We start from the raw sequence: 23,478 nt of genomic DNA, 5'->3' as shown, positions 1-23,478 counted from the left end.
CAGCACCTCGTCAGCAGATAGATGTGGTGGCCTGCATCCGAGAGATGACCGCCTGGAAACACCTGCTGGGGCAGCTCGACTTGGTCTTAGACTCTAGGACTTGGAAGGTTGCCATCGTCAGAACAGACTCGACAGCAATGGATTTTGTTTGTTTGTTGAATCACATTGAACATCCTTTCTCGTGCTTGTTGGCCATTTGTAAATCCTCTTTGCTGAAGCGTCTAGTTGAGTCCTGTTTGCACTTTTGGATTGGTTTGTGTTGTTTTGCTGCTCAGTTGCAGACATCCTTTACCTATATGGGTATTACAGCTCTACGCAAGACATTGGGTTCCGCCAAATTTCCTCCCAATCCTAGCTGTCTCTTCAAATTTCATGCTAACTGTTTGTGTGTATATGTACGCACTGCCTCCCAACCCAACGTAAAGGTTCTTTCTATATTTAATGCCCAAGAATAAAGGGCATACACGTCGTGGGGTCTGCAAAGTTATTGTAATGTTATGCTGCGCACGGAACCAATTTTCCCTTGGGAAACTCTCCGTTGCTTTCTGGAGAATCCTGCAGTGTTGAGCTTTCAACAGCCGGGCCTCGTATTTACTACTCCTGGTTCAGGCCTGGAGCACAAGGGACACTCCTTACACGAGACTTGGATGAATGCGAGGATGCACAGGATGAGTTACACCTTTGTATTTGTCCAGTGAATACAATGAGCACAGTGACTCTTATCCTGGGGAAATCGTTGCTCAATCCATTCCAACTTGGATTTTGGAATTCTACCTTCCACTTACGTTCTGAGAAGAAACGATGACTTTATTTTCTTAGGATTACAGAATGTAAGACCAAAAGCGAACTTGAAGACCCGCTTGTTATGTTTCCCCAAAATGTAGCTTTCTATGTCTTTTTTTGCTTCATGGATGCTACAGACTTGGAGAAAAGAAACCCGGGCTTGAAGATACTTGGGTTAGCTGGTTATTATTGATGGGATTAGAAAATAAAAGGTAGTAATGTGAGTAAATTCAAAAAGTCTTGCTACAAAATCATAAACCCTATTATTCAATAAAAACATCCCCAAGTGAAGTTATTGCTTCTCAACATATCCTCCAGTTAGGTCTATGTGCTTTTGAAGGTGGAGTCTCCATCTCTCTAACACTGCCCTCCCCTGCTCCCCCCAAAATAATTCTGTACTCTTTGAAGTTATACCAAGTTGAAACAGCAGTCTGGGCATCTTTGAAGAATTCAAATCATGTTCCTGTTTTTAAAGTTCTTTGAGCTTGGGGAACAAAAAGAAGTCTGAAGACACCAGCTCAGTATGGTAGGGTGGATGGGGTCAGGTTTCCCAAAGAAAGCCCTGCTCCCCTGGAAGAATGAGCAGCTTCACTGCCATGATGCAGCAACTTGCCTCTGCCCAAGTCTCCCGTGACTTTCCCCTCACAAATGGCAGTTCTCAATGCCCTGGAAACGTCGTCCTAATAAGCCCCTGTGATAGTCTGTGTCCATTGAGAAAAGATCTCACGATTACCCCTTTGGGACCCCCCAAAACCTGCTCCCATAACCTTCTGAGCCGGCCTTTCTGCTGTGAATGGAGATTCCCCAAGGAATCCCCGGTAGATTCCCCAATGAGCCCGGGGACATAGTGGATTGCAGGATGGGGTGCTAGCAGTAAGGTCAGCAGTTCCAAACCACCGGCTGCCCCTCCAGTGAAAGACGAGGCTTTCTACTCCTGTGGAGATTTGCAGCTTTAGAAGCCCACAGGGGCTGTTCAGCCCTGCCCTATAGGGTGGCTGTGAGTCAGAGTTGACTTGATGGACGGGCGAGTTTGAAGGGTTTGTTTTGTTTTTTTGTGTTTTAAGCAGGTCCCCTCAGAAGCCACTGTTTTGATGGGACTTTTTCTTCTTCTTGTTGGAAAGCACCCCAGAGGGACCTTGTCTGCAGCCTTCCTCCGGCTGCAGATACATCCTGTTTAAACCCACCTTGCTTGAAGGAAACCAGTGTATGCAGCTACTGGGATCCGGGTAGCCCGGATATTTAGCTCAGACTCAGAATCAAAAGTAGGAGAAGCCCCTCCTGTGCAGGTTCCCTCCCAGAGGCGGCGAGCTTAGTGTAGGAGTCGATCATTCACCCGACCAGCAGGGATGGGAGCGATCGCCTTGTTGCCTGTGCATTGGCTTTGCGGTAACTGATAACGCTTATCTCTGACTTATCTTTTCCCTCTTCCCCCAGGGTCTGTGTCTTTGTCTCGACTTCCAGTTCGATACTGTGGTTAAAGACCGACCCACAATATTGAGTAAGCTTTTACTCTTGCATTTTCTTAAACGAGATATTCCTGCTTTGAGCTGGGAGTTTTTTGTCAATAGATTTGAGACGCTTTCTTTGGAAGCTCAGCTACATTTGGATTGTAACAAAGAATTTCCTTTTCCCACAAGTAAGTAAAGCCAAGAACTTGCTTTCAAGCTACAGTCCCTAAGCTTTTGCCTGCTAGAAAAGCCAGTGATCCCCTGCATGCCGTTTAATCCCTAGTCTGGAGGGTGACTTGGCGCCCTGTGCTCGGTTCATTAAAATGCGTGTCCGGGCTCGACTGTCGTAGTCTGTAGACCTCGTTAGTTTTGGGCACTGGGGTCAGAATTCTTGTCGTTTCCTGGCGGGCCCAGGACCACCCTTTTGTAAGGAACGGTGTGTATCGTCAACATCGCTCCGTCATGCTGTTTCTAATGTGGTTGGGCAGCAGCCCGGTGCGACTCGTTCACACTTTCAAACTCACCCCTGCATGCGTTTGGATCCGTGCCCCAGCTCTGCCTGCAGGGACAACACCGGATCGTTCAGTCTGAGGGCGAAAGAGACAAACGATGGGCACCAGTCCTGAGCGTTCAGGCGCATCAGGGGGATGAATGTGTCACGGGACCGGGAGCGATTGTGTCACAGGCGCTGCATGGCAGAGTCCACTAAGGCAATTAACGTCACCTTCTCTGCTTCCCTTGAAAGCGATCACCGCGGTGAGGACCAACGTCGCTAACCTCAGCGACGCGGCCTTGTGGAAGATCAAGAGGGCTCGCTTTGCCAGAAACCGCCAGAGGAGCGTGCGCTCCCTGAAGGACAGCGTGAAAGGGCCTGCGGAATCCAAGAGGGCTCTCTCCCTTCCTGAAACCCTAACCTCCAAGATCCGTTGAGTATCTTCTCCCGTCCTGCCCCCGCATCCCTTGCCTGTCGTCCCGAGGCGGCTATGTTGAATGTTCACCCGAGCTCTTTCAGCAGACCGGGCTTTAGGGTGTCTCCCTGGGGCTTACTGGGTGGCACGGGTGGCTTTCTCCAGGGAGCACAAGGCCTGACCACCCGTAGACTCTTCCAGAATGTAGAAGGCAGCCAATCTACCGACACTTGGCATAAACGGGAGAAGCGGTATTTGGTCCTAAACCCTAGGACATGCAGCTCTGCACCCCTAGCCTTGTGACCCAAGAGCTTTCTGAATACATTTGCCAGAGTTGAGATTCAGAAGACACTTTCCCCCAAGTAAGATAGAAGCAGCCAACACCCCCCACCCCTCCCTCACCCCTGACAAACCACAGGCCTGGTTGCTTTTGAAAAAGCAAAGGTAGACGGAGGAGAAGCTGATGTCACACCCAATGTCACCAGGTCAATTTTTAACAGCAAAACAAACTTCCTTGCCCATTAAAAAAAATAATGATCATAGATGTCTGTTTCTTAAAGATCTTTCTTCATGTTGCCTTTTAAAGGAGAACAGCATTTTCCTTAAGTGAACAAATGACTAGAGAAACTCATGATTGACAATGATGGTGAATCACATGTAATTAAAATATATATGCCCAAGTCGCCACCTTAATGAGCGAGTGAATTTTTAATTTACGGATAACCTGTAAAAATATTAACTATATACATATATTTTTAAAATGCCATGAAATCAATAAAATCACTCCTTGAAGCATGTTTCTTATCCTGCCCGAAGTGGGAAGGTTTGCTTTTTCATTGGCATCTATTACAAGACAGTCTTATGCAACCTACTTATTTTTAATCATACCTAGGATTTGATTTACTGTATTTTCCTCTATTTTGTGACGAGCTATGGAAATGTGGCATTTTAAGCCCTGGGAGGCGCAGGGAAACCCCTTTAGATGATCGATAATCCGGTTTTTCAGGGAGAAAAGACAAATGCAGATGACTGTGTAAGAGCAGTCCGTAGTAGTGCTAGCTTCTCGTTGAAGTTGAATTAGATCCTAGCAAGGAGTTCCTAGATCGACTACACTACAACGATTTCTATGACTGTCCCAGCTATTGTATAACCTAACTGGCCAGTTTGGGGCGTAACCTTAATTTATTGTTATTTTCTTGTTGCTTGTTATTCACAAGCCAATCTTGGCAACTGTGAAAAGAAGTCAAATGGAAGGATGTTCTTGAAGTTGTAAGAAAACCCCCAAACGTTTGTGACACAGACATGTAGGCAATGTTGATTACTGATGGGAAAAGCAGGCATATGCCCTTAGCATCCAATGCAGTGAGCACTGGATAGTGATAATTTCTAGGCTCAAGTTGTCTTTAATGCTTATTTAAATAGAGTTGTTGTTGATTTTTAAGCTGTGAGGTTGACCAGGCATGAGCAGTCTGCTCCAGCCCTCGGTGGGACACCCGAAAAGACACCAGGTGGGTACTTCTGACGCTGAAGGGCTCTATGCAAGTATTTATCACAGGTGGACAAGGTAAAGGATGTGGTGTCTCTAACTGGACCAGAGTGAGATACTTCAAATTTTACAGTCTCCAAAGGGTCTTGGCCAAGATGTTTCAATCCCTGGCATACCGATCCTTTACCATTCGAATATTGGCAGTTTACTTTGGGTCCAGATAACTTTGGTCCAGTCAGAAGCACCCTGTTACCCGATTGTACACCTTTCCCCAGAGAGTCACTGTGAGAAGAATTACATATAGTACTGATATTTGTATGTGGATTTACACATATAAATATGTCTGTCCATCTAGATCTGTGTTAGGACAAGCATACATTTCATTTACATTTTTAAAAAGTTACACATTTGAGCCACCGCCATCCACTCATTCCTTTAGCCATTCCTGATTCTTTGTAAGTCGGCATGCTTTCTGTCTCGGACAAAGGAGGATTGCTATTGTTGAGGGACAGTAGGGTCACAGCAGCATGGTCGATGGATGGCTCCTGATATGTTATGTATGATCATGTAGCATTCTGGCAAGGAGATAACAGACGACACGCTGTCCAGGTGAGGGGTACCATGCCTCGCTGGTAAGCGTGCATTTAGATTGGGAGCACCTGTTTATTGGCACAACAGAAACCAGTTGACCCTGGCCTGTATATCTTGCTGTAGGATGTCAGCTTCCATTTATGGATATGTGATTTTTTTTTTAATGGGCGGCATAGTGGGTGATGACTTAGGGTGCTAGCCACATGCTCGGTAGTTTGAATCCATCAGCCACTCCAAGGGAGAAAGATGAGGCTTTCTGCTCCGGAAAGATGTACAGCCTTGGAAACCCACAGGGGCAGTTCTACTCTGTCGTCTAGGCTCACTATGAGTCGGAATCGACTCGATGGCAGTGCATTGTTGTTTGTTTGTTTGGGGGAGTACAGATGATAAAAAGGAAGGTAGAAAAAGAGGGAGGGATGGTGGGAGGGATGAAGGAGGAGGAGCGGGGGCACTCTGGAGCTCATGAACGTAGCTGGCAGACAGCGGCCAGAACCCATTTGCTTTATAAAAAACTGGGAAGGGGAATTGAAACCACTTGGCAGGGCCCCTCTCCCTGGTTTTACACACACACTCCCATCACACGGCGCTGGATTGAAAACAGAAACAAAAAGTCAGAATCAGAACTTCCGATCCCAAGCTTCTTAAAAAATGAGAAACCCATCTCCCCTCCCATTTCCATGAGGCCCTTTTGAGGTTGTTCTGAGGCAATTGTCATAAATTATAGTCAATTTGCCTCATCTTCATCATAAGGTTTACTTGAAAGCTCCATCCCAGAATTCTTTTTTTTCCCTAATCATTTTTTTTTACATTTTATTAGGGGCTCATACAACTCTTATCACAATCCATACATATGCATACATCAATTGTATAAAGCACATCCGTACATTCTTTGCCCTGATCATTTTCAAAGCATTTACTCTCCACTTAAGCCCTTTGCATCAGGTCCTCTTTTTCCCAGAATTATTCTTATCTGTGGAACCAAATTTACCATCTCTGACATCTCTTTGGAAGAGAAATCCTTCAGGCATCCAAGGATCTCATCAAAGGTGGCCAGATGGGGAAAGGGCCGATAAGACCAGCGTGCCAATTCAAGGTGGAGGGAAAACTCCAAGGCAGAGCATTTCCACGGTCCACTCTCTGCAAAGTTTCCTTGGGGGTTGGAAGGGCTGCCGCCCCCACTTAGGGAGCATTTTTAAAAGTTAGGGTTTTTTTATGCTTTATGTTTTACTGGGCAGTGACTATTTAAACTTGGAAGCAAAGACCTGCCAAGATCCTTGGAACATTGGGCAGAATGATTTAAAGTCATCATTAAGTAGAAGCGGAAAATCCATGCTGCTTCGCAAACATCTTTTTTGCATGATTCCACTCATGAGCTCCCCGGTGCCAGCCCTCTCCCCGATTCAGCCTGAAACGCAGCAGATGCCCTTTAAAGGTGTGCGAGGCTTCATTTCCACTGACGTTTAGATGAGCATTCTTGGCACTGGATTTCTAGTGTTTTGGAAGGTTACGCATTTGAACCAGGAGCCCAGGTGGTGCAGTGGGTCAGCCCTCGGCTGCCAGCCAAAAGGCTCCCGCTGCCACTACGTCCACTCGGACTCCCGAGGCTGTAGATCTTCAGGGGAGCAGACAGTTTCAGAGACCGCCGTGGGGCAGTTCTACTCTGAGTCGGAGTCTGCTTGATGGCAGTGGACCACGGCGCATAGGCAGACCTTTGAGCCGTCGTGATTCTCTGGGTTTAGCCTTTACGTATCACGGCACATGGGGCCACAGGAAGAAGACCTTTCTAGACCGCGCATTGTGCACGGCTCACGAAGAGCGTGCGCCTGCTCCTCCGATGGCTTTGCGGCGTCGCATGAAAAGCGCTTGGGCAGACGGATAACCTTTCAGGGTGGAAGCATCAGGGATGCGGGAATCTGCTCGTGTTACAGAAGAGGAAATGGAGGTGCTTATGAAGGAGCCGCTGTCGCAGCTTATTGGTGACAGACTGGGCCCTCAGGCTTCCCAGCCGATTGCTCCCAGGGGCAATCGTTAATCGGAGCACAGCACCGTCATGTGTACCATGTAAGCTCTTTTCATGTGCTGATCTGGGATTTTGCGACAGGGATGCACTTTGGTAGAAGCCGTGTTCCGCACGGAGAGCAGAGAGCTTGACCGGGAAGCTCAACGTGGACACAGTTGTGAGCGTGGTGCAGGACCGGGCAGGGTTCCCTCCACCGTGTATTGGGTGGCTGTGGATCCTAAGCAACTCGATGGCACGCCACCACCACCACCACCTGACTTGTATAATTGTGACTGGACCTAGGTTTTAGCGTCTCTGCTGCTATGGGAGTCTTTGTCTTTGGACATCCAGCGCCCAGGCTGAATACTACGCAGCAGATAGAACTGGGCACCTGGGGCCGGGGTTGAAGTGCTTGGTGAAGGGCTGGCGGGTTGAAACCATCAGTGGCTTCAGGAGGGAAAGATGTGGCTGCCAGCTCCCATCGAGCGTTATCGTCTCGGAAACCCCATGGGAGCATTTCTACTGTGTCCCAGAGATCACTAGGCATTGGAGTCCCACAGACAGCAGTGGGTTTGGTTAATATCAGCCCAGTCCCGCAAGGAAATGATCAACTCCATGCGAACACAGCGACCTTATGGTAACTTGTTCCTTATTCCCTGTAATGGGTTATCAAACAATCGTAGGTATACAGTGGAGGCCTGGTGGTGTGTCGGGTTATGAGTTAGGCTGCTAAGCGCAAGGTCAGCAGTCCCAGCCACTCTGTGAGAGAAAGCTCAGGCTTTCTATTTCCTTGAAGATTTCCAGTCTTGGGAACCCACAGGGGCCATTCCACACTGTTTACAAGGTTGCTGTGAGTTGAAATTGACTTGAGAATAGTGAGTTAAAGTAAGTTAGGTATATGGTAACATGGCAAAAGGATCTCTGGTAGTGTTGTGGACTAAGCATTGGATAGTGAACTTCAGGGTCGGAGGTTCAAGCCCACCAGCCACTCTGTGGGATGAAAATGAGGCTGTCTGTTCCTTGAAAGATTCACACTCTTGGAAGCCCTAAGGAACAGTTTTATTCTGTCCTATGGAGGGTCACTATGAGTTGAAATTGACTTGATGGTTCGGTTTTGATTTCAGGGATATGGTAATAGTACTACTTTTTCTTTTATAGGTAAGAGAGCTTTATATCAAAGAGTAATAATAGATTAAGAAAACCTCCCAGCCCAGTCCATATCAAGTCCAGAAGTCTGATATCAGCCCATATGCCCGTTACCAGTCTATAAATTCCTCCTCAGACAAGTGCATCACATGCAATGACGCCGAGTGCAGGAAGATCACAGACCAGCGGGTGGAAAGTCTGTGGATCCAGTGGTGGTGGAAGCATCTCAGCTCTGATGTGGGTCTCCATGTGGCTCCTCCAGCTCCAGGGCTCTGGCTCCAGCAGTGTAGTTCCATGTGGAATGGTAGCACTTCTGAAATGTAGAATTTTTTATGCCAATGATCTTTAATTTTTCCCAGCAGCTCTGGATATATGTAAAGTTTTATCTTTCACTTTATGGACAGGAAAGAGAATCTGAGGCACGGAGGAGTAGTTTAATTCTATCTGGGTGGCTTACTCAAGGTCATAGAGATGACTAACTCATTAGGGGCAGAACGGATACCTGAGTCCAGGAGACTTGACCTGCTTTCTTTCCACTCCCACCACTTCTTGAGGAACATGAGACATGCAGGACACGAGAAAGCCAACCTGGCTATAGAGTTGTCCTGGGCACTTGGGCCCACTGCAGTGTGCATAAGCCCCCGAGAATCCAGACCAAAGGACCTTCCCAGTTAAGATCCCCGATTGGTCCAGAGCCATCCATCCCTTGCGAGACTTGGACATCCCAGTGCCTCTCCACCTGCAGAGAAACCTTAAGGATCGTTGGTCTCAGCTGTGTATCTGTAAGAGAAGGTCTCAGTACTTATTAGCAACAGTGGATCTCTCTGGAATTGACCTTTTCTGCCTCTCTCCTAGGAACTTCACCTTGAGTTCCAAAGCATCTCTCTTTGGACTTCCTTGTTTGTTTCTACAGATGGTTTAGAAGGTTTGAAAATTACTCTGTAGGGTTCTTTTGGTCTTTAAGACCATTAAGAGCCAACACAGCACCAGGTACAATTGCTGTTATAGGAATTCTCTTGTTTGGAGTGATATATTTTGGGGGGAGGGGGGATGACACTTTAAATTCAACCAGCATCTGTTGGACACCTGCTGTCCTAGGAAAGAGGGCTACAAAGATCCACCAGAAATTCCTTCGACCGTCTTATCTGCTTAGGGTCAAGTCACGGAGATAGATGGAGAATAAACATCAGGGGATGCCCATATGAAGTGAGCGCGACAGTGTGACACGATGGTGCATCGGATACCACCGGAGGAGAGCCATCTGCCTCCGGTTGGCATCGGGAAGGCCATGTGCACAGATGGCTTTTCAGCCAGAGCTGGCCAAGCGGGTAGGATGAGGACGTCTGACAATGGGCAGTGGGGTAGAAAGAGACAAAGGCAAAGAAGGCAGGGATGGGGATCCTACGGGGAAATGGAGTTCCTCGCAGACCTGAGCTTACATTCCTTCTGTGGCTGTGGGCACATGCAACCTTTAACATGCTGTGAACAGAGGTGTAGCCTGTACTAAGGCTCGGGAGCGCAATGGGCAAGTGCAATGAGAACTGCCAATATAATAGGACTTCATGAAGAGCGTTTAGTTGTTGACTGTGTTTGGATCAACCGAGTAAGTGTTTGGAAGGGGTCATTTCTCTCTCCACCTACTTGTCGCTCTTTGACTTGGCAGTGAGTCAGCTTGCACGGAGCCATCTTCCCTTCCCTATTGGTTGGGGCCTTCATCAGTTTTTCTCCTCTCTAGAAGAGAAGGCTTGAAACATTTGATTTATTTAAACCCAGTTCCATCAAAGATATATTTATTAATAATGAACATGTACTATATGTCGGATTCTACAGTAGGGGGATAAGAAAAGGAGCAGCAGTCTTGCTTAGAACGCTAGTTATTTGCCACCTGCGAGATAGGAGGCACTGAAGGAATTCTTTCTCGGTTCCACTCTCCTGTCGAGAAAAAAACTCTCATAGACTCTAGGGGTCATATCAAATTCCGGAGAGGAGAGTGGGAATAAGGGGTCGGAATGGCCCCTGGAAACCAGACCCAGAGGCTAGAATTGGTGATGAGGGGGTAGGACCACCAGGCAAGGTGACGGGAACTGTGTGAGTAAAACCACCTGGGCTTTGGTGGGCGGAGGTGCCGGCAACAGCCTTAGACCCACGAGCAGTCCAGCTTGTAGGAAGGGCGACTCCTTGGAGGACAACCAATAGGAGAGCCGAGTGGAAATGCAGATCCCGATCCTGTCTGGTTTCAAATCATCCGCATCCGTCCCACTGAGTTACACCTAGGAGTGTCCATCAGTTGTGTCAGCAAGGGGACACGCAGTGATGGGCCCATTGTACATTGGGCTAGGGTCCAAGCGCTCTGCCTTCTTGGTTAGGAAAATACTTGGTTATATTTTTCTTTATCGAAATAATAAAATCAAACCTCTTCGCATATTACACCTCCAGCATTCAAATAGAAATAGGAATTTCGTCCGCTGGGATTCAAAACTACCCGGTGCTTTAATGCCCCCAGCTTAGAGAAAAGATTCTCAGTATTTAGCTACACAACGAACAGTGTCTGCCCTTTGCAGAGAAATGAAACAGTGACATCCTTTTATAAGTTCTGAAGGACATCTCCGCTCTTCGGCAGCTCATTTTCCTCCAGGGTCTGATTCAGATAACTTCTCTTTGGGAAGAGTGCCTCTGTTGCAACCTCGATTTATTTTAAAGAAAGACCAACACGCGAAGCTTAGTCTGACAGAGCCCGCAACTGGAAGAGCAAATTATAGGAGCAATGGATGGCCCACCCCCCACCCCACCGACACTATGTGAAAGTTCCCATGAATATCCCTCCTCCCCATCACCCAGTTCATGGCCACTCCCCACTGGCTATTCAAGGAGAGCCACGTAGGGGAGGCTGGCTGCAACCTGAAGACCATGGAAATGAGAACAGGGTGTGTATGGCACCACACGGAATCACTTAGGGAAATGCAGTGTGGTGGAGAAAGGTAAGGTCACACACTTTTTCAAAGCACACCTGCCTGTAACGGGAAGAGGCCTTGTGATATACTTCAGCCCAAGATCACAGCTTCATTTTCTCCATAGAAGGTGTGCATCCTAGTTCATCCTCATTTCCCTAAGTTCCTCAGTTCTCAGGTGAGGAGGTAAAGGTGCAATTCTCTCTCCAGCGCTCCTTCCTGCTCCCCAGTTTGGAGTCAAGGCCTCCTGGCTCTGGAGCTGGCTCCACAGCATGGGGTGTTCTGTTCTCATGCACACCTTCCTCCCAAGGCTGAGGTGTAAAGTCAGAATGTTAGCAGCCTCCATTGGCTGCTACCTTCACATTGAACCTGGCAGGGGATGGAGACTCACCCTTCCGTCACATTCTTGGCCTTAAATCACTTCCTTTTAGTGATCGAATAACCATCTGGAAGGAAGCAAAACAAAACAAAACAAAAAAAGGCGAAATTCTTTCTAGGCATTTCTTTTCATTTGGGCCTACAAGGATTTTCATATTGGTCAGCTCTTTGGTTTTGTTTTTTCTTTCTTTTAAAAAATCATTTGTGCATTTGTTGCCCTGATCATTCTTAAAACATTTGCTTTCGCCTTGAGCCCTTGGTATCAGCTCCTCATTTTACCCCTTCCTCCCTGCACCCCCTCCCTCATGAACCCTTGATAATTTGTCATGTCTTACAGTGTCCGACATCTTCCTTCACCCACTTTTCTGTTGTCCGTCCCCCTGAGAGGGGGTTATATGTAGATCATTGTGATCGGTTCCCGCTTTGTACCTACCTTCTCCTTCCCCCCCTGGTATCGCCACTCTCATTATTTGTCCCGAGGGCTTTATCTGTTCTTGATTCCCTGTGTTTCCAGCTCTTATCTGTACCAGTGTACATGCTCTGGTCTAGCCGGATTTGTAAGGTAGTGTTGGGTTCGTGATACTGGCAGGGAAGAAGCATTTGAGAGCTAGAGGAAAGTTGTATGTTTCATCGATGCTAGACTGCACACTGAGTGGCTTGTCTCCTCCCCGAGACCCTTCTGTAAGGGGATGTCCAGTTGCCTAAAAGTGGGCTTTGGGTCCCCACTCCGCACTCCCCCTCATTCACAATAATATGATTTTTTTGTTCTTTGATGCCTGATACCTGATCCCATCGACACCTCATGGTCACACTGACTGGTGTGCTTCTTCCATGTGGGCTTTGTTGCTTCTCAGCTAGATGGCTGCTTGTTCACCTTCACGCCATTAAGACCGCCGACGCTATATCTTTTGATAGCCAGGCACCATCAACTTTCTTCACCACATTTGCTTATGCTCCACTTTGTCTTTAGTGATCATGTCGGGAAGGTGAGCATCATGGAATGCCAGTGCCCTTGCACTGAGGGAGTACTTGAGTAGGGGCCCAGTGTTGGTCAGCTCTCTGATCGACAACATTTAGCTAGAACACGCTGTGAGGTCTCCTGGCTCTCTAAGAGCTGGTGAAAGCACATAGTCCTCATGGGTTGATTTCCTTTTTTCTTTCTCTGTTTTCTGGTGGTTGATACAGGTCTAACAATAATGATAGCACCATCAGCTCACTGAGCATTTTCTGCTTTCAAAACATCGCAAACAAGCCAATCTCTAGGTTGTATTCTAATCGCCATTGGTAAAAATAGATTGTTTCAAATTTCTTAGCATACGTTCATGATGAGCAGACTCTCTGGACAGAAATATTGTTAGTGTCCCAGAGTTATACTGAAGTGTGTCAGATGGGTTCTTAGACGAATTGATTTGCTGCGTGGTGGCTCAGGGTCAACTGTCCCCTCTCAGGATGTGACTTTTGAACAGATGACCCATTTTCCTGTCCCCAGAGATGTGTTTGGTATCTGGCTTCTCTCAACGGTGTCCGGGGAGACTGAGATGTTGCCACTTGAGCTCAGGAGATCCTGGATCTATAGGAGGGGGGCTTCCACAAGTTATGGGGAAATGGAACTCAAAGACAGTGAGATTTTTCTCCCCATAACCAGGTGGAGCCCCCGCCTATTAGCCCATTGTCCTTCGTCTCATACATTATTCCACAGCGATAACGGACGGAACTGAGGTTTGGTTTGTAGATCAAGTGTGTCCTTATGTACCACCACTTTTCCTCTCGGGATGAGAGATGAGATGACAGCGTTGCTGGCCTAACCCAACTGGCAACGACTTGGTTTTCAACTTAGAAATGCTGAGGTCGTTAAGCAAAAGAAGGACAAGCAGGCGTCAGGTGCTTGAAATGAGTCTCAAAATACAAATGTAGACGAGCAAGTCTCCCTCTCCTTTCTCCAGAAGACCCTGCCTCAGAAAGGTCAGGAAGCCAAAGGCCACTGGGCGCCACTTCCGATTGTGACAAATACTAGAGATGGCATCTTTGGGGTGGGGGTGTAGCCCAGATGCAATTCTGTATCAGATGAAGAGGAGACAGAAGGCTCAGGTGTTCTGTTTTTTCTCTTCATGCGTGAACTTTCAGCTCACCTTCATGTAGCGTTTCCTCTGTTTTCAAAGGTCCATGCTTCTCTCCTTTGATCCCCTCCCCACACCTGTATGTTTCTCATCACATACAGTAAGACGCATCATTTGCGGTTTCTGACTTTGGCGACATCACCCAAAGACTGTGCACTGCTAACAGCTCTTCCTGCAGATTTGAAAGTAACTTTTCCTACCCCGCTCTTGCTAACTTAAAGATCATGGAACGGTGGGGGGTGGGGGTGGGGTTCTAGCTGACTTACCGACCGATCATGGAACAGGATCCCCAGTGGCTGTTCTCAAGATCCGTGGCTTTGAGGAGACTGCGTTATGCTTGCGCTTCTGCGTCTCTTTCAAAGAGCTGGACGCTCTCTGCCGGAGGACAGGGCTTTGCCGAGGTGTGAAGAAGTCAAAGTTCATGGAGATGTTCATTTTCTTGCTCGAGGATCACACAGCAGGGCCTTCCAGCCTCCTGTTTTGGTTACCACTCCCCTCTTCCTCCTGAAAACGAACTCAGTTGTTGACCAGCTTGGATGTTGGTGAAAACAGAACTTCTGCCCCCACAGGGATGCTTAGAGGGTCTTACAGTGCCTTTCCTACTTTTGACTTCCTGTCTGAAACAGACGCTTTGATTATTTAGTGGAAGCAGAAAGAATGGTGCTAAGTGAGATGTCTGTGTGAATTCCTGGTGGGCAAGCTGCCCACTGACGACCTTTTTTGTGCCCACAGGACAACAGTCTCCTGAGAATGACAACATCATCAAGGACTTGCTCCCAGAGGATGCTGGGATCGACCACCAGACGGTTCACCAGCTGATTACTGTGCTCATGAAGTTCATGGCCAAGGATGAGAGCAGTGCGGAGTCAGACATCAGTAGCGCGAAGGCCTTCAACACGGTCAAGCGGCACCTGTACGTCTTGCTCGGGTACGACCAACAGGAAGGTTGCTTCATGATTGCCCCTCAAAAGATGCGCTTGTCAACGTGCTTTAACGCCTTCATTGCAGGAATCGCCCAGGTAAGTCAAGCAGCGGCTCTCAGGGGTCTCACACCAGTAGGTTTTTAGTGGACGCACACAAGCCCTTAAATCCACGTTGGCCAACATTGGCTGCGTATAAAGGCTTGTCATTGGGTTACATGGTATCTGGCAGGGGTAGGCGGAGGGGAGCAGAATGATGAGTGATGCCCAGCAGCTTGGTTCTGTGAAAGGAGTACGGGGATTTGGGTTTCTATGTCTCCCTCCCCCTTTCCTTTCTGGGCTTCAAGTCAAGAGAGTTGGGTGAATCATACAGCTAACTTCAGTGAGTCATGCAAGGATTTGTCCATGCTTGTCTACTGCTTCTAGCAGTTGTATTTTATACCATTGGGTCCAAGGGGCTTCAAAAATGTTCTTGGAAAGATGGAATGAAAAGATAAGGAATACGAAACCCACATCATTCCTCTAGTTCCTGAATGCTTCCCCCCACCCCCGCTACCATGACCCAGTTCTACCTTACAAATCTGGCTAGCCTGGAGGACACACATTGGTACAGATACGAGCTCTGGACACGTGGAATTCAGGACCGATAGACCCCTCAGGAACAGCAGCGGGAGCAGCGTTATCATGAGGGTAGGGAGATAGTCGGGGAGGGGGAAGGGGGAGAAAGGGGGAACCCATCACAAGGTTGGACATATAGCCCCACCCCCGAAGGGGACAAACAACAGAGGTGTGGGTGAAGGGAGACAACGGACAGTGTAAGATACAAAATAAAAATGACAATATATAATCGATCAAGGATTCACACGGGTGGGAGGGGAAAAAAGAGGAGCTGATACCAAGGGCTCACATAGAAAATGTTTTGGAAATGATGATGGCAACATAGGTACAAATATGCTCGAAACAATTGATGTGCGGAATGTTATAAGAGCTGTAAGAGCCTCCAGTAAAATGATTTTTAAAAAAAGAAGATAGGGGACATTCCTCCCACCTTTTGGAATCCCCCTGGTACATCCACTGTAGCTCACCTCCTCATCCCCCCAGTGATGGATGCATACATTGCTTCCAACTTCTCCCTGTCCCGAGCAGCTCCGCAATGGGCACCCGTGTACAGGTTCCTCATGGAGTCGTGTGGGAATGCCTTGGGAATATGGGTCCTGGAGCAGAGTGATGCAACCATGGGGCACAGGTGTGCCCACTAACCCGTGCCACAAATCTCCCTTTCCAGAATGGCTCCACTGCTGCAAAGGGCGTGGGGTTAGAAAGACCAGATGTGATTCACAATCCTGCCACTGAGTAACCATCTTGGCACAAGGCAGAAGGCAGCTTCTGCTTGCTTACTCACTGGGAGCCAAGCTGTTTAGAAGAGACTGAAGTTAGCATCTTGGAAGGGCAGCACCTTCCTCAGTGCCTGCCTCAAGGCAGGCATTCCATAGCTGCTCCCCGTGATTCGCTCAGGTAGATGAAAATGCCACGCACGCAGGGAAACAAAGTGGTACGATGTCGTCGTCTCTAGCGGATGCTGATAATCATAGAGAGGCTGTCTCCCACAGAGAGGCTGGTGGCATCGAACTGCCGGCCCTCCGGTTAGCACCCTGACATGTAGATAACAAGGTGGCTCGCGGCTGAAACCCGTGTCTGTGAAGGAGAGCGGGCCAGATCAACCCTCTCTCCCTTGTGCCCTCCTCGTGCTAAGTGCGTGTGCGCATGCTTAGTGTGGGCACAGCAGCACCTATAGCTGGGAGTGGAAAGGAACGTGTCCAGAGAGCTCACCACAAACATATCATGCTGACGTTTGGCGCGCACCCCCTGCTCCAACATGCCGGCGGTGACTGACCATTTGGCGATATGCCCGTGAATCTGTTTGCTCCAGTTTTTGTCGGGAAGGACGACGGTGTATGCTCTTCGGCTTTGCGGCTCTTGTTTGTGTTTTCCCCCCGACGGTGAATTTTCCTTTCGATTCCAGGTTATGGACTATAACATTAACTTGGGCAAACATCTCCTCCCATTGGTGGTTCAGGTGCTCAAATACTGCTCTTGCCCTCAGCTACGGCATTATTTCCAGCAGCCGCCTCGCTGTTCCCTCTGGTCCTTAAAGCCTCACATCCGACAGATGTGGCTAAAGGCCTTGCTTGTCATCCTTTACAAGGTGAGCTGCTGAGGTCCACTCCTTGAGGGTTGGGGTGGGGGCTTCTCTTAGGGAGGGCAGCGTGAGGGAAATGCCCAGGAGAACTAAGTGTAGAATTGCCCGTAGGATGCTAATTGGGCCTTCCCAGGAAGGCTGCTGATGGACGATTAGTGGTGAGAAGCAGAAGAGCTACTGCAGTGAGGATCGGAAGTGAGACCCTGCCAGTGGGTCGTCGGCACAGGTTCACCGGAGAGAACGAGTCCCTGTAGGACATGGAGAAATCTTTGCTCAGGCTCCACGTCTCAAATTTTATCTAAGTAGTACTTTGTCTGTCAGGAGGCAAAAAAAAGATACTTAACGTGGTACTTATACACCAAATGTTTATGCCGAATCGTTACCTCGAAAAAGCATGGCATGCCATGACGTCGGTGACTTGGCTCAGGAGGACTTAGTTGCCGGGAAAGGTAGTGGGCCCTTGGTAACAAGAAGACCACCATAAGCACCTACATCTCTACTTGTCCAGATAATATATATATATTATCCCCAAGAGATTATGAGGAAAATAGCCTAGGGGAATCAGATGGGACAGCTGGCTCATCAAAATAACCATTTTATCCCCTTCCCCCCCTTGATTTTATCGAGCAGTATCCCTACCGAGACTGCGACATCAGCAAGGTCCTACTGCATCTGATTCAGATAACGGTCAACACGCTCAATGCTCAGTACCATAGCTGCAGGCCCCATGCCACAGCAGGAGCTGTGTACAGCGACAACAGTAACATAAGCAGATACAGCGAGAAAGAAAAAGGTACTCTCCATCTCTGACTTGTTCCCCCAACTTAGCTTGACTGCGTAATCCATGTCTGGACACCTGCTTTTCTTAAGTCCTCCAGTGTCACCTGGTAAAACAAACAAACCAGTTTATCACGTGGTTAATTCTCAAACGTTGCCCAGGGATGTTGCTGCTTTTAAGTTTTACACGAACGTGCAAGAGAAATAGCTAATAGGACTGACTCCAAAGCCTGTTGTCTTAAGATACGTCGTTTGGGAAACAGGTTTGCTGTTTGATCTAGGGCCCACTGCACTGCAAGCCTGTGCTCACCTGCTGGGAGGGTCTGGCTCGGGCTGTGAAGTAACTCTTGGCCTGCAGTCAAGGCGCCTGCCCCTGGGGCAGTCTCCAGGTTGCCCTCACAGGATTGGGATGGACTCCCAGTCGGCCTGTCAATATGCAGTGATGTAAGATGACTGGGGCAATTTTGCGTTACATGATCTCCAACATCAAGGGCTTTTCAATTCATAGTCTCTCCCCAAAGGACATAGTAGATTAACAACAACACAAACAGCTTGTTTGTTTCTAGTTGAGAGCCAAAAAAGAAAAATGTATGTCTTTAGTGGACATGGTGGGGTTATGAAACTTGTAGGTGCCCATCAGCCCATCCCATCCTGGGAGAACGGCATGCACCTGCAGACCCTTTGTGGTGGCTGCTCCGTCTGATCTGGTTCGACTGTTCCTCTGCTCCGGAAATTTATCAGCAGGGTTGGGCTGCAGCCCGTATGCCATTGCTTGCTTATTGCTGAGAGGTCCCAGTTGATTGTTCTGGTACCAGTTCTGGTGCCTTTCTGCTCTTCACTGAGGATCTTTCTAGTAAGTGTCGGTCCTCAGCTGCGGGCAACTTGCATAGGTTTGTTTGAAGTATGTGACGGGTGTCTTCGCTCTGAGTGTAGATCAGGTGGGAGGTGCCATCCCGAGGTGTCTCCAGCTCTGCCATTCAGTACGTCTAGGGAATCATTTCAGGTTGATAATGGTCCTCCTGTGAACGGTTTGCTCCGGGGGAAAAAATGTATTCTTTTAAAAGAAGAAATTTTTGAAGAAGGAAGTGAAGAAGGCATATTATTGTGCCGTATCTCCGTCAAAACCTGGGAACTACATAGGGTTTCTCATTTTGGTGACAGCTCAATTGGGGGGGGGGTGACATCACTTTAAAACGATGGAGGATCCTTAACATTTGCTTTTCAGTCTGACTGAAAAGACTAGGATGTTTATTTTGCATAACCCTTGCGGCTCCAAGTGTCCTTTGCCAGGAGAGTCTGTTCACAAGGGCAGGATCCGCCCCTGAAATGGAACTCTCTGCTGGGCACTCCCCGCATAGCAAAGAAGTCTTAAAATAACCATATTCACACCTGTCCTAGACCAAAGGCTGAGCAACGTGATCTCAGTGAGAATCAGTGACATGGGTTCTAGGTGAATCCCAGGGATGCTGTTTCATAGGCTGTAGGTGAATCCCAGGGATGCTGGTTCATAAGCATCCCGTGGCTTTTCCTTGCCTGTTTTGTACGTGTCCTTTGACCTTCCAGCGGGATGAAAGAACAACACTCTGAACTTTGGGGGTTGCAGAGTGGCAACCGTTTTCTCACCGCTGTGTTCTTGGAGTTACTTTGATTTAAACGTGGCCCAAAGGGGGAGAGAAGAGGACAAAGAACCAATCCCTCCCGTAGGCTCTCAGGGGACCAATTTGTTTACAGAGCCTCAGCGAGTCCTCAGCGAGTCCTTCTGGGATCCACAGGAGTGGCAAGAGGCAAACTCTCAGAGCAGGGTCGTACTTTAAAAACGGAGGAAAATGTTATTTTCGGTTTTCTTTTTCCTTTGTGTACTCTCTCAGTCCATCACCATCTGTGGAGCTTTTGAGACGAGAAGTGGCTTTTCCTGAGCTCTCCCTCCCCCCTCTGTGTGTTGTGTGTTTCATTGCCAAGTGTAGAGTACAGTATTTTGCATTCACAAATATAAGGTGCATGTACTGTTAGGCTGTGTCTATACCAGTTCCCAAACCCCAGCGAGGCGCCTAGTTTTGGAAAAGGGCAAGCCCCACCCACTGCGTTTCATGTTCGTTGGCCAAATTTGCCTGAAAATTCACCCAAAGCAAGCCAGGGCATGCCGAGCAGTGGCCAACACTCCGAGAAAAAGCCGCTGGCGTCGATGGGTCATCTTGTCTTAAAGGCACTGGGGAAGTTTCCCCGGGAAGGGAACTAAGGGAGATACCCCTTGGAAAATGCCGCCAGCAGACTGGTGGGAAATGCTGGGCACCCTTGCCACAGGTTGCTCCGCTCAGCCTCGCGAGAGTTTGAAGCCCAGATGGAGTGTGGAGGCACGGCCAGCCTTGGGCAGGTGCAGAAGCTGCCCGAAACGTGGCCCCCTTAATGCTGTCCCTGAAATGCTTGTGTAGACACAGCCTAAGAGAGAATAACCTCTTAAGTGTAATTTTGACTTTCTCTCCCCAATTAGAGGAAGATAGTGTTTTTGATGAGTCTGATATTCATGATACACCCACCGGACGCTGCAATAAAGAGTCTCAAACTTTTTTTGCAAGATTGAAAAGGATAGGCGGCAGCAAAATGGTGAAATCTCAGCCGGTTGAGATGAATGTGCAGAGAAGTATGAATTTTTTCTCTCAGTCATTTTTATGCAGAAATGTTGTACTCTACCATTTGTTTGGGGTGAAATCTTAATTTTATTGCGTTACTACTCATTTCGATGCTGTTGATTTTTACCTCTCTGTATGCACAAACAGTATATATATAGACACGCTTATATATATACGTGAATGGACAGAGACCTCATGAACGTCACGGTTGTCTTAGAGGGGCCATCGCTTGATTTGATTTGCTGCCAGATGTTCGCTTCTCTTCCACACGATGCGAAGACACTTTTCCAGACCTTTCTCGGCCAAACCCCATCCCCGTTGCCCGTGCACACATGTGTAGAGCGGTGGAATTTGTCCCGGAGCTCGATTTGGGGAAATAAGATCTTAAACAGCCTTTTGGGTACTTTAATATTATGAATATTTATTATTATTATTTATTTTGTTTATTTTCCTTCCCTCTACCCCCCCCCCCCCAGTTTTCTGGCTATCGATTTATTTATTTATTTAGTCAGTATTTCTGGAATGAGAATGAACTTGATGAAAAGTCAGTTCCCCCTTCTGGTGGAGCTGGGCCCGTGATTACGGTTGTATGCCAATTGTCTGCCCAAGGATGCGGGGAAACAAACAAACAAACAAACACACAAACACACACGGTGACGTCTCCAAGTAAAACAGTGCTATAGCTTTTTCTGTTTTAATCAGGTGACATAGAACTGGCTGACTATAGAGACACGGGTGCAGTACAAGACAGCCTGCTACGCTGTGTGCGAGAAGACAGCATTCAGAAAAAAAGGCTGCGTTCTTTAAAACAAAAATCTCTTGATATAGGGAACGCAGACTCCCTCTTGTTCACCTTAGACGAGCACCGCAGGAAGTCCTGCATCGAGCGCTGCGATGCAGACAAGCCTCCCCCGCCCGCAGCCTGCTGCCTGCACAGACCCAGCGACCCCGCGCGGCCCCGGCAGAATTCAGCCTCGCGGCTGGCCAGCGCCGAGATCCCCGAGAACCCCGCTCTGGAAGCCTTCCCGGAGGCCCGTCGGCCGGTCATCCCTGAGGTCCGGTTAAACTGTATGGAGACGTTTGAGGTGCAGGTAGACTCTCCAGGGCAGCCGGCCCCCAAGGAGGACCTGGATCTGATCGACCTGTCCTCGGATTCCACCTCGGGCCCGGAGAAGCACTCGGTGGTCTCCACGTCCGATAGTGACTCGCTTGTCTTTGAGCCTCTCCCCCCTCTCCGAATAGTGGAGAGTGATGAGGAAGAGGAGGCGGCCCGGCAAGGGAACAATGGCACCCCTGGCCAACCTGTGGCCGCCTCTGCCGCCGTCCCCGGCCTCGGCACAACGCCCCTGGTGCGAGTCAGCGTGGAGGGCTGCTCCAAAGACTTTGCTTCCAAGGACTCAGGAAACAGCCCGGACTCCGCTCTCCTAGCTCTGGAAGACCCCACAGAGCCCCAAGCGCGAGCCATGGCGGAGGAGATGTCCGAGTTGTCCAGTGGCAGCCCCCTCACGCTGAAGCAAAAACGAGACCTCCTTCAGAAGTCCTTCGCCCTGGCCGAGATGTCCATGGATGAGAGCCTCGACCTCAGCCTGGAGGAAGGGAAGCCTGGTGGGCCCACTCCAAGTTCAGGGGCCAAAACGGTCCTCCTGAAGGTTCCGGAAGACGCTGAGAATCCAACCGAAGGGGAGAAGCCCGATACCAGCGCTGAGTCGGACACAGAACAGAATTCCGAAAGGAAGATGGAAGAGGAGGGAGCGGAGGAGTCCGAATTTAAGATTCAGATTGTCCCGAGGCAGAGGAAACAGAGAAAGATAGCCGTCAGTGCTATCCAGAGAGAGTACCTGGACATTTCCTTCAACATTCTAGACAAACTGGGAGAGCAGAAGGATCCAGGTGAGTGTGTCTCTCTTCTTCTCCCCGACCTTCCCTCCAGTTTGTGCATCTTACGTGTCGGGGATGGCCCCTGGCTCGGCGTCCAGCTCTAATCTTATAATGTCCGGGAGTGACATTATAACAGCTTCGTCAGCACTCTGAATCCTGCCTGCTTACCTGAGAGCATGTCCGATTCAGATGCGGCTCTCCTGGCTCCATCAGTGCTTTTGTGTTTGTTGTTTTGAACCACTGAAGCTAGTTCTTCACCACCCCCCTTGGCAGTAAGAGGCAATGGCTGAGTCATACCAGGATATTGCAGATCTGAAGCGGAGCAAACACCCACAGCGATGCATTGGAGCCCCTTTGCGTTTCTTTCTGCTCTCCGTCTGTCCGTCCTTCCTTTCTGCTAGTCTGTAGTGAGCTGTCAGAGTCCCAAGGAGCAACACAAGCGAAGGGCCTCACTCGATGATTAAGACTCTGGGGTCTATTAGCTGATGACACAGACTTAACAAAGACCAGCAGTCTTGGGGATTGTCTGTGCTCCCAGGAACCAAAGCAGGCCCGTGAAAAAGCTGGACCCGAATGGATGGGCACCACTCGATGGTGATGTGGCCTCAACCCACTCATTTCCTGCTCCTGGCGCCATTCCTCACGCTTCCCTGGGGGCACTGTTTCCAAAAGAAAGAAAGAAAGAAACAAATGTATATATGTCAAGCCAATAGGCCTCTTCACCCTAAAACACAGTCTTCCGAAGTATTACTGTAGTTCTAGTTAGAACTCCTTTTCATGTCTCAGTTCAGATCTAAAACAAAGGAACAGTCATGAGGGAGGAGGTGCTGGTAGGTTTGTAGATCACAGAACATTGAGAACTGGTGACGGTCCTGGCGACCTGAGTCTAACCCTTTGTTTTACACAGAGGACACTGAGCGTAGAGGCGGGGTCGCAGGTCACCGGGAGCAAGACAGGACTGTTCTCCAGACTCCAGTTTCATTTTTTCCCCACCAATCCACCCAAGAGAGACTCTGAAGAGGATGGATTCCACCCCCTCTTTATTCCTTGGGAAACTCCAAATGTTTCTAGCCAGAAGGTGCTCTGTAAAATTCTACAGAGTATTTTCGGGTTCTTGGAAAGGGTCATGCTCCATCCATGTGGGCGGGGAGAGTGGGAGTGGGGAGCAGAAAAAGACCCTGGTAGGAACCCCACTTGGCAAGCTGGGGCTCTTTTCCATTGTGGAGAGCCACGGTGGCCGCAGCTGGATAGAAGACAGCATTGGGCTGGGTA

At 48.7% G+C, this 23,478-nt stretch overlaps 1 protein-coding gene across 3 annotated transcripts in view; it reads left to right on the top strand.

Annotated features, from left to right (window-relative positions):
* UNC79 (unc-79 subunit of NALCN channel complex) overlaps positions 1–23,478 on the top strand; it is a 234,320-nt gene that overhangs the window by 121,064 nt on the left and 89,778 nt on the right. The window contains exons 22-29 of one of the 3 annotated variants that reach the window (XM_075531032.1): positions 2,218–2,419; positions 2,977–3,156; positions 4,582–4,647; positions 14,537–14,823; positions 16,748–16,930; positions 17,555–17,717; positions 20,190–20,339; positions 21,031–22,218. In XM_075531032.1, the coding sequence (XP_075387147.1) occupies positions 2,218–2,419; positions 2,977–3,156; positions 4,582–4,647; positions 14,537–14,823; positions 16,748–16,930; positions 17,555–17,717; positions 20,190–20,339; positions 21,031–22,218 (2,419 nt within the window). The remainder of the gene's footprint in view (positions 1–2,217; positions 2,420–2,976; positions 3,157–4,581; positions 4,648–14,536; positions 14,824–16,747; positions 16,931–17,554; positions 17,718–20,189; positions 20,340–21,030; positions 22,219–23,478) is intronic. The other 2 variants (XM_075531033.1, XM_075531034.1) reach the window with 2 other exon arrangements.

This window comes from Tenrec ecaudatus, chromosome 14 (assembly GCF_050624435.1).
Source record: "Tenrec ecaudatus isolate mTenEca1 chromosome 14, mTenEca1.hap1, whole genome shotgun sequence".
Classification (NCBI taxonomy): Eukaryota; Metazoa; Chordata; class Mammalia; order Afrosoricida; family Tenrecidae; genus Tenrec; species Tenrec ecaudatus.
The sequence above is the reverse complement of the archived record's forward strand: the minus strand, read 5'-3'. Positions and strand labels throughout refer to the sequence as shown.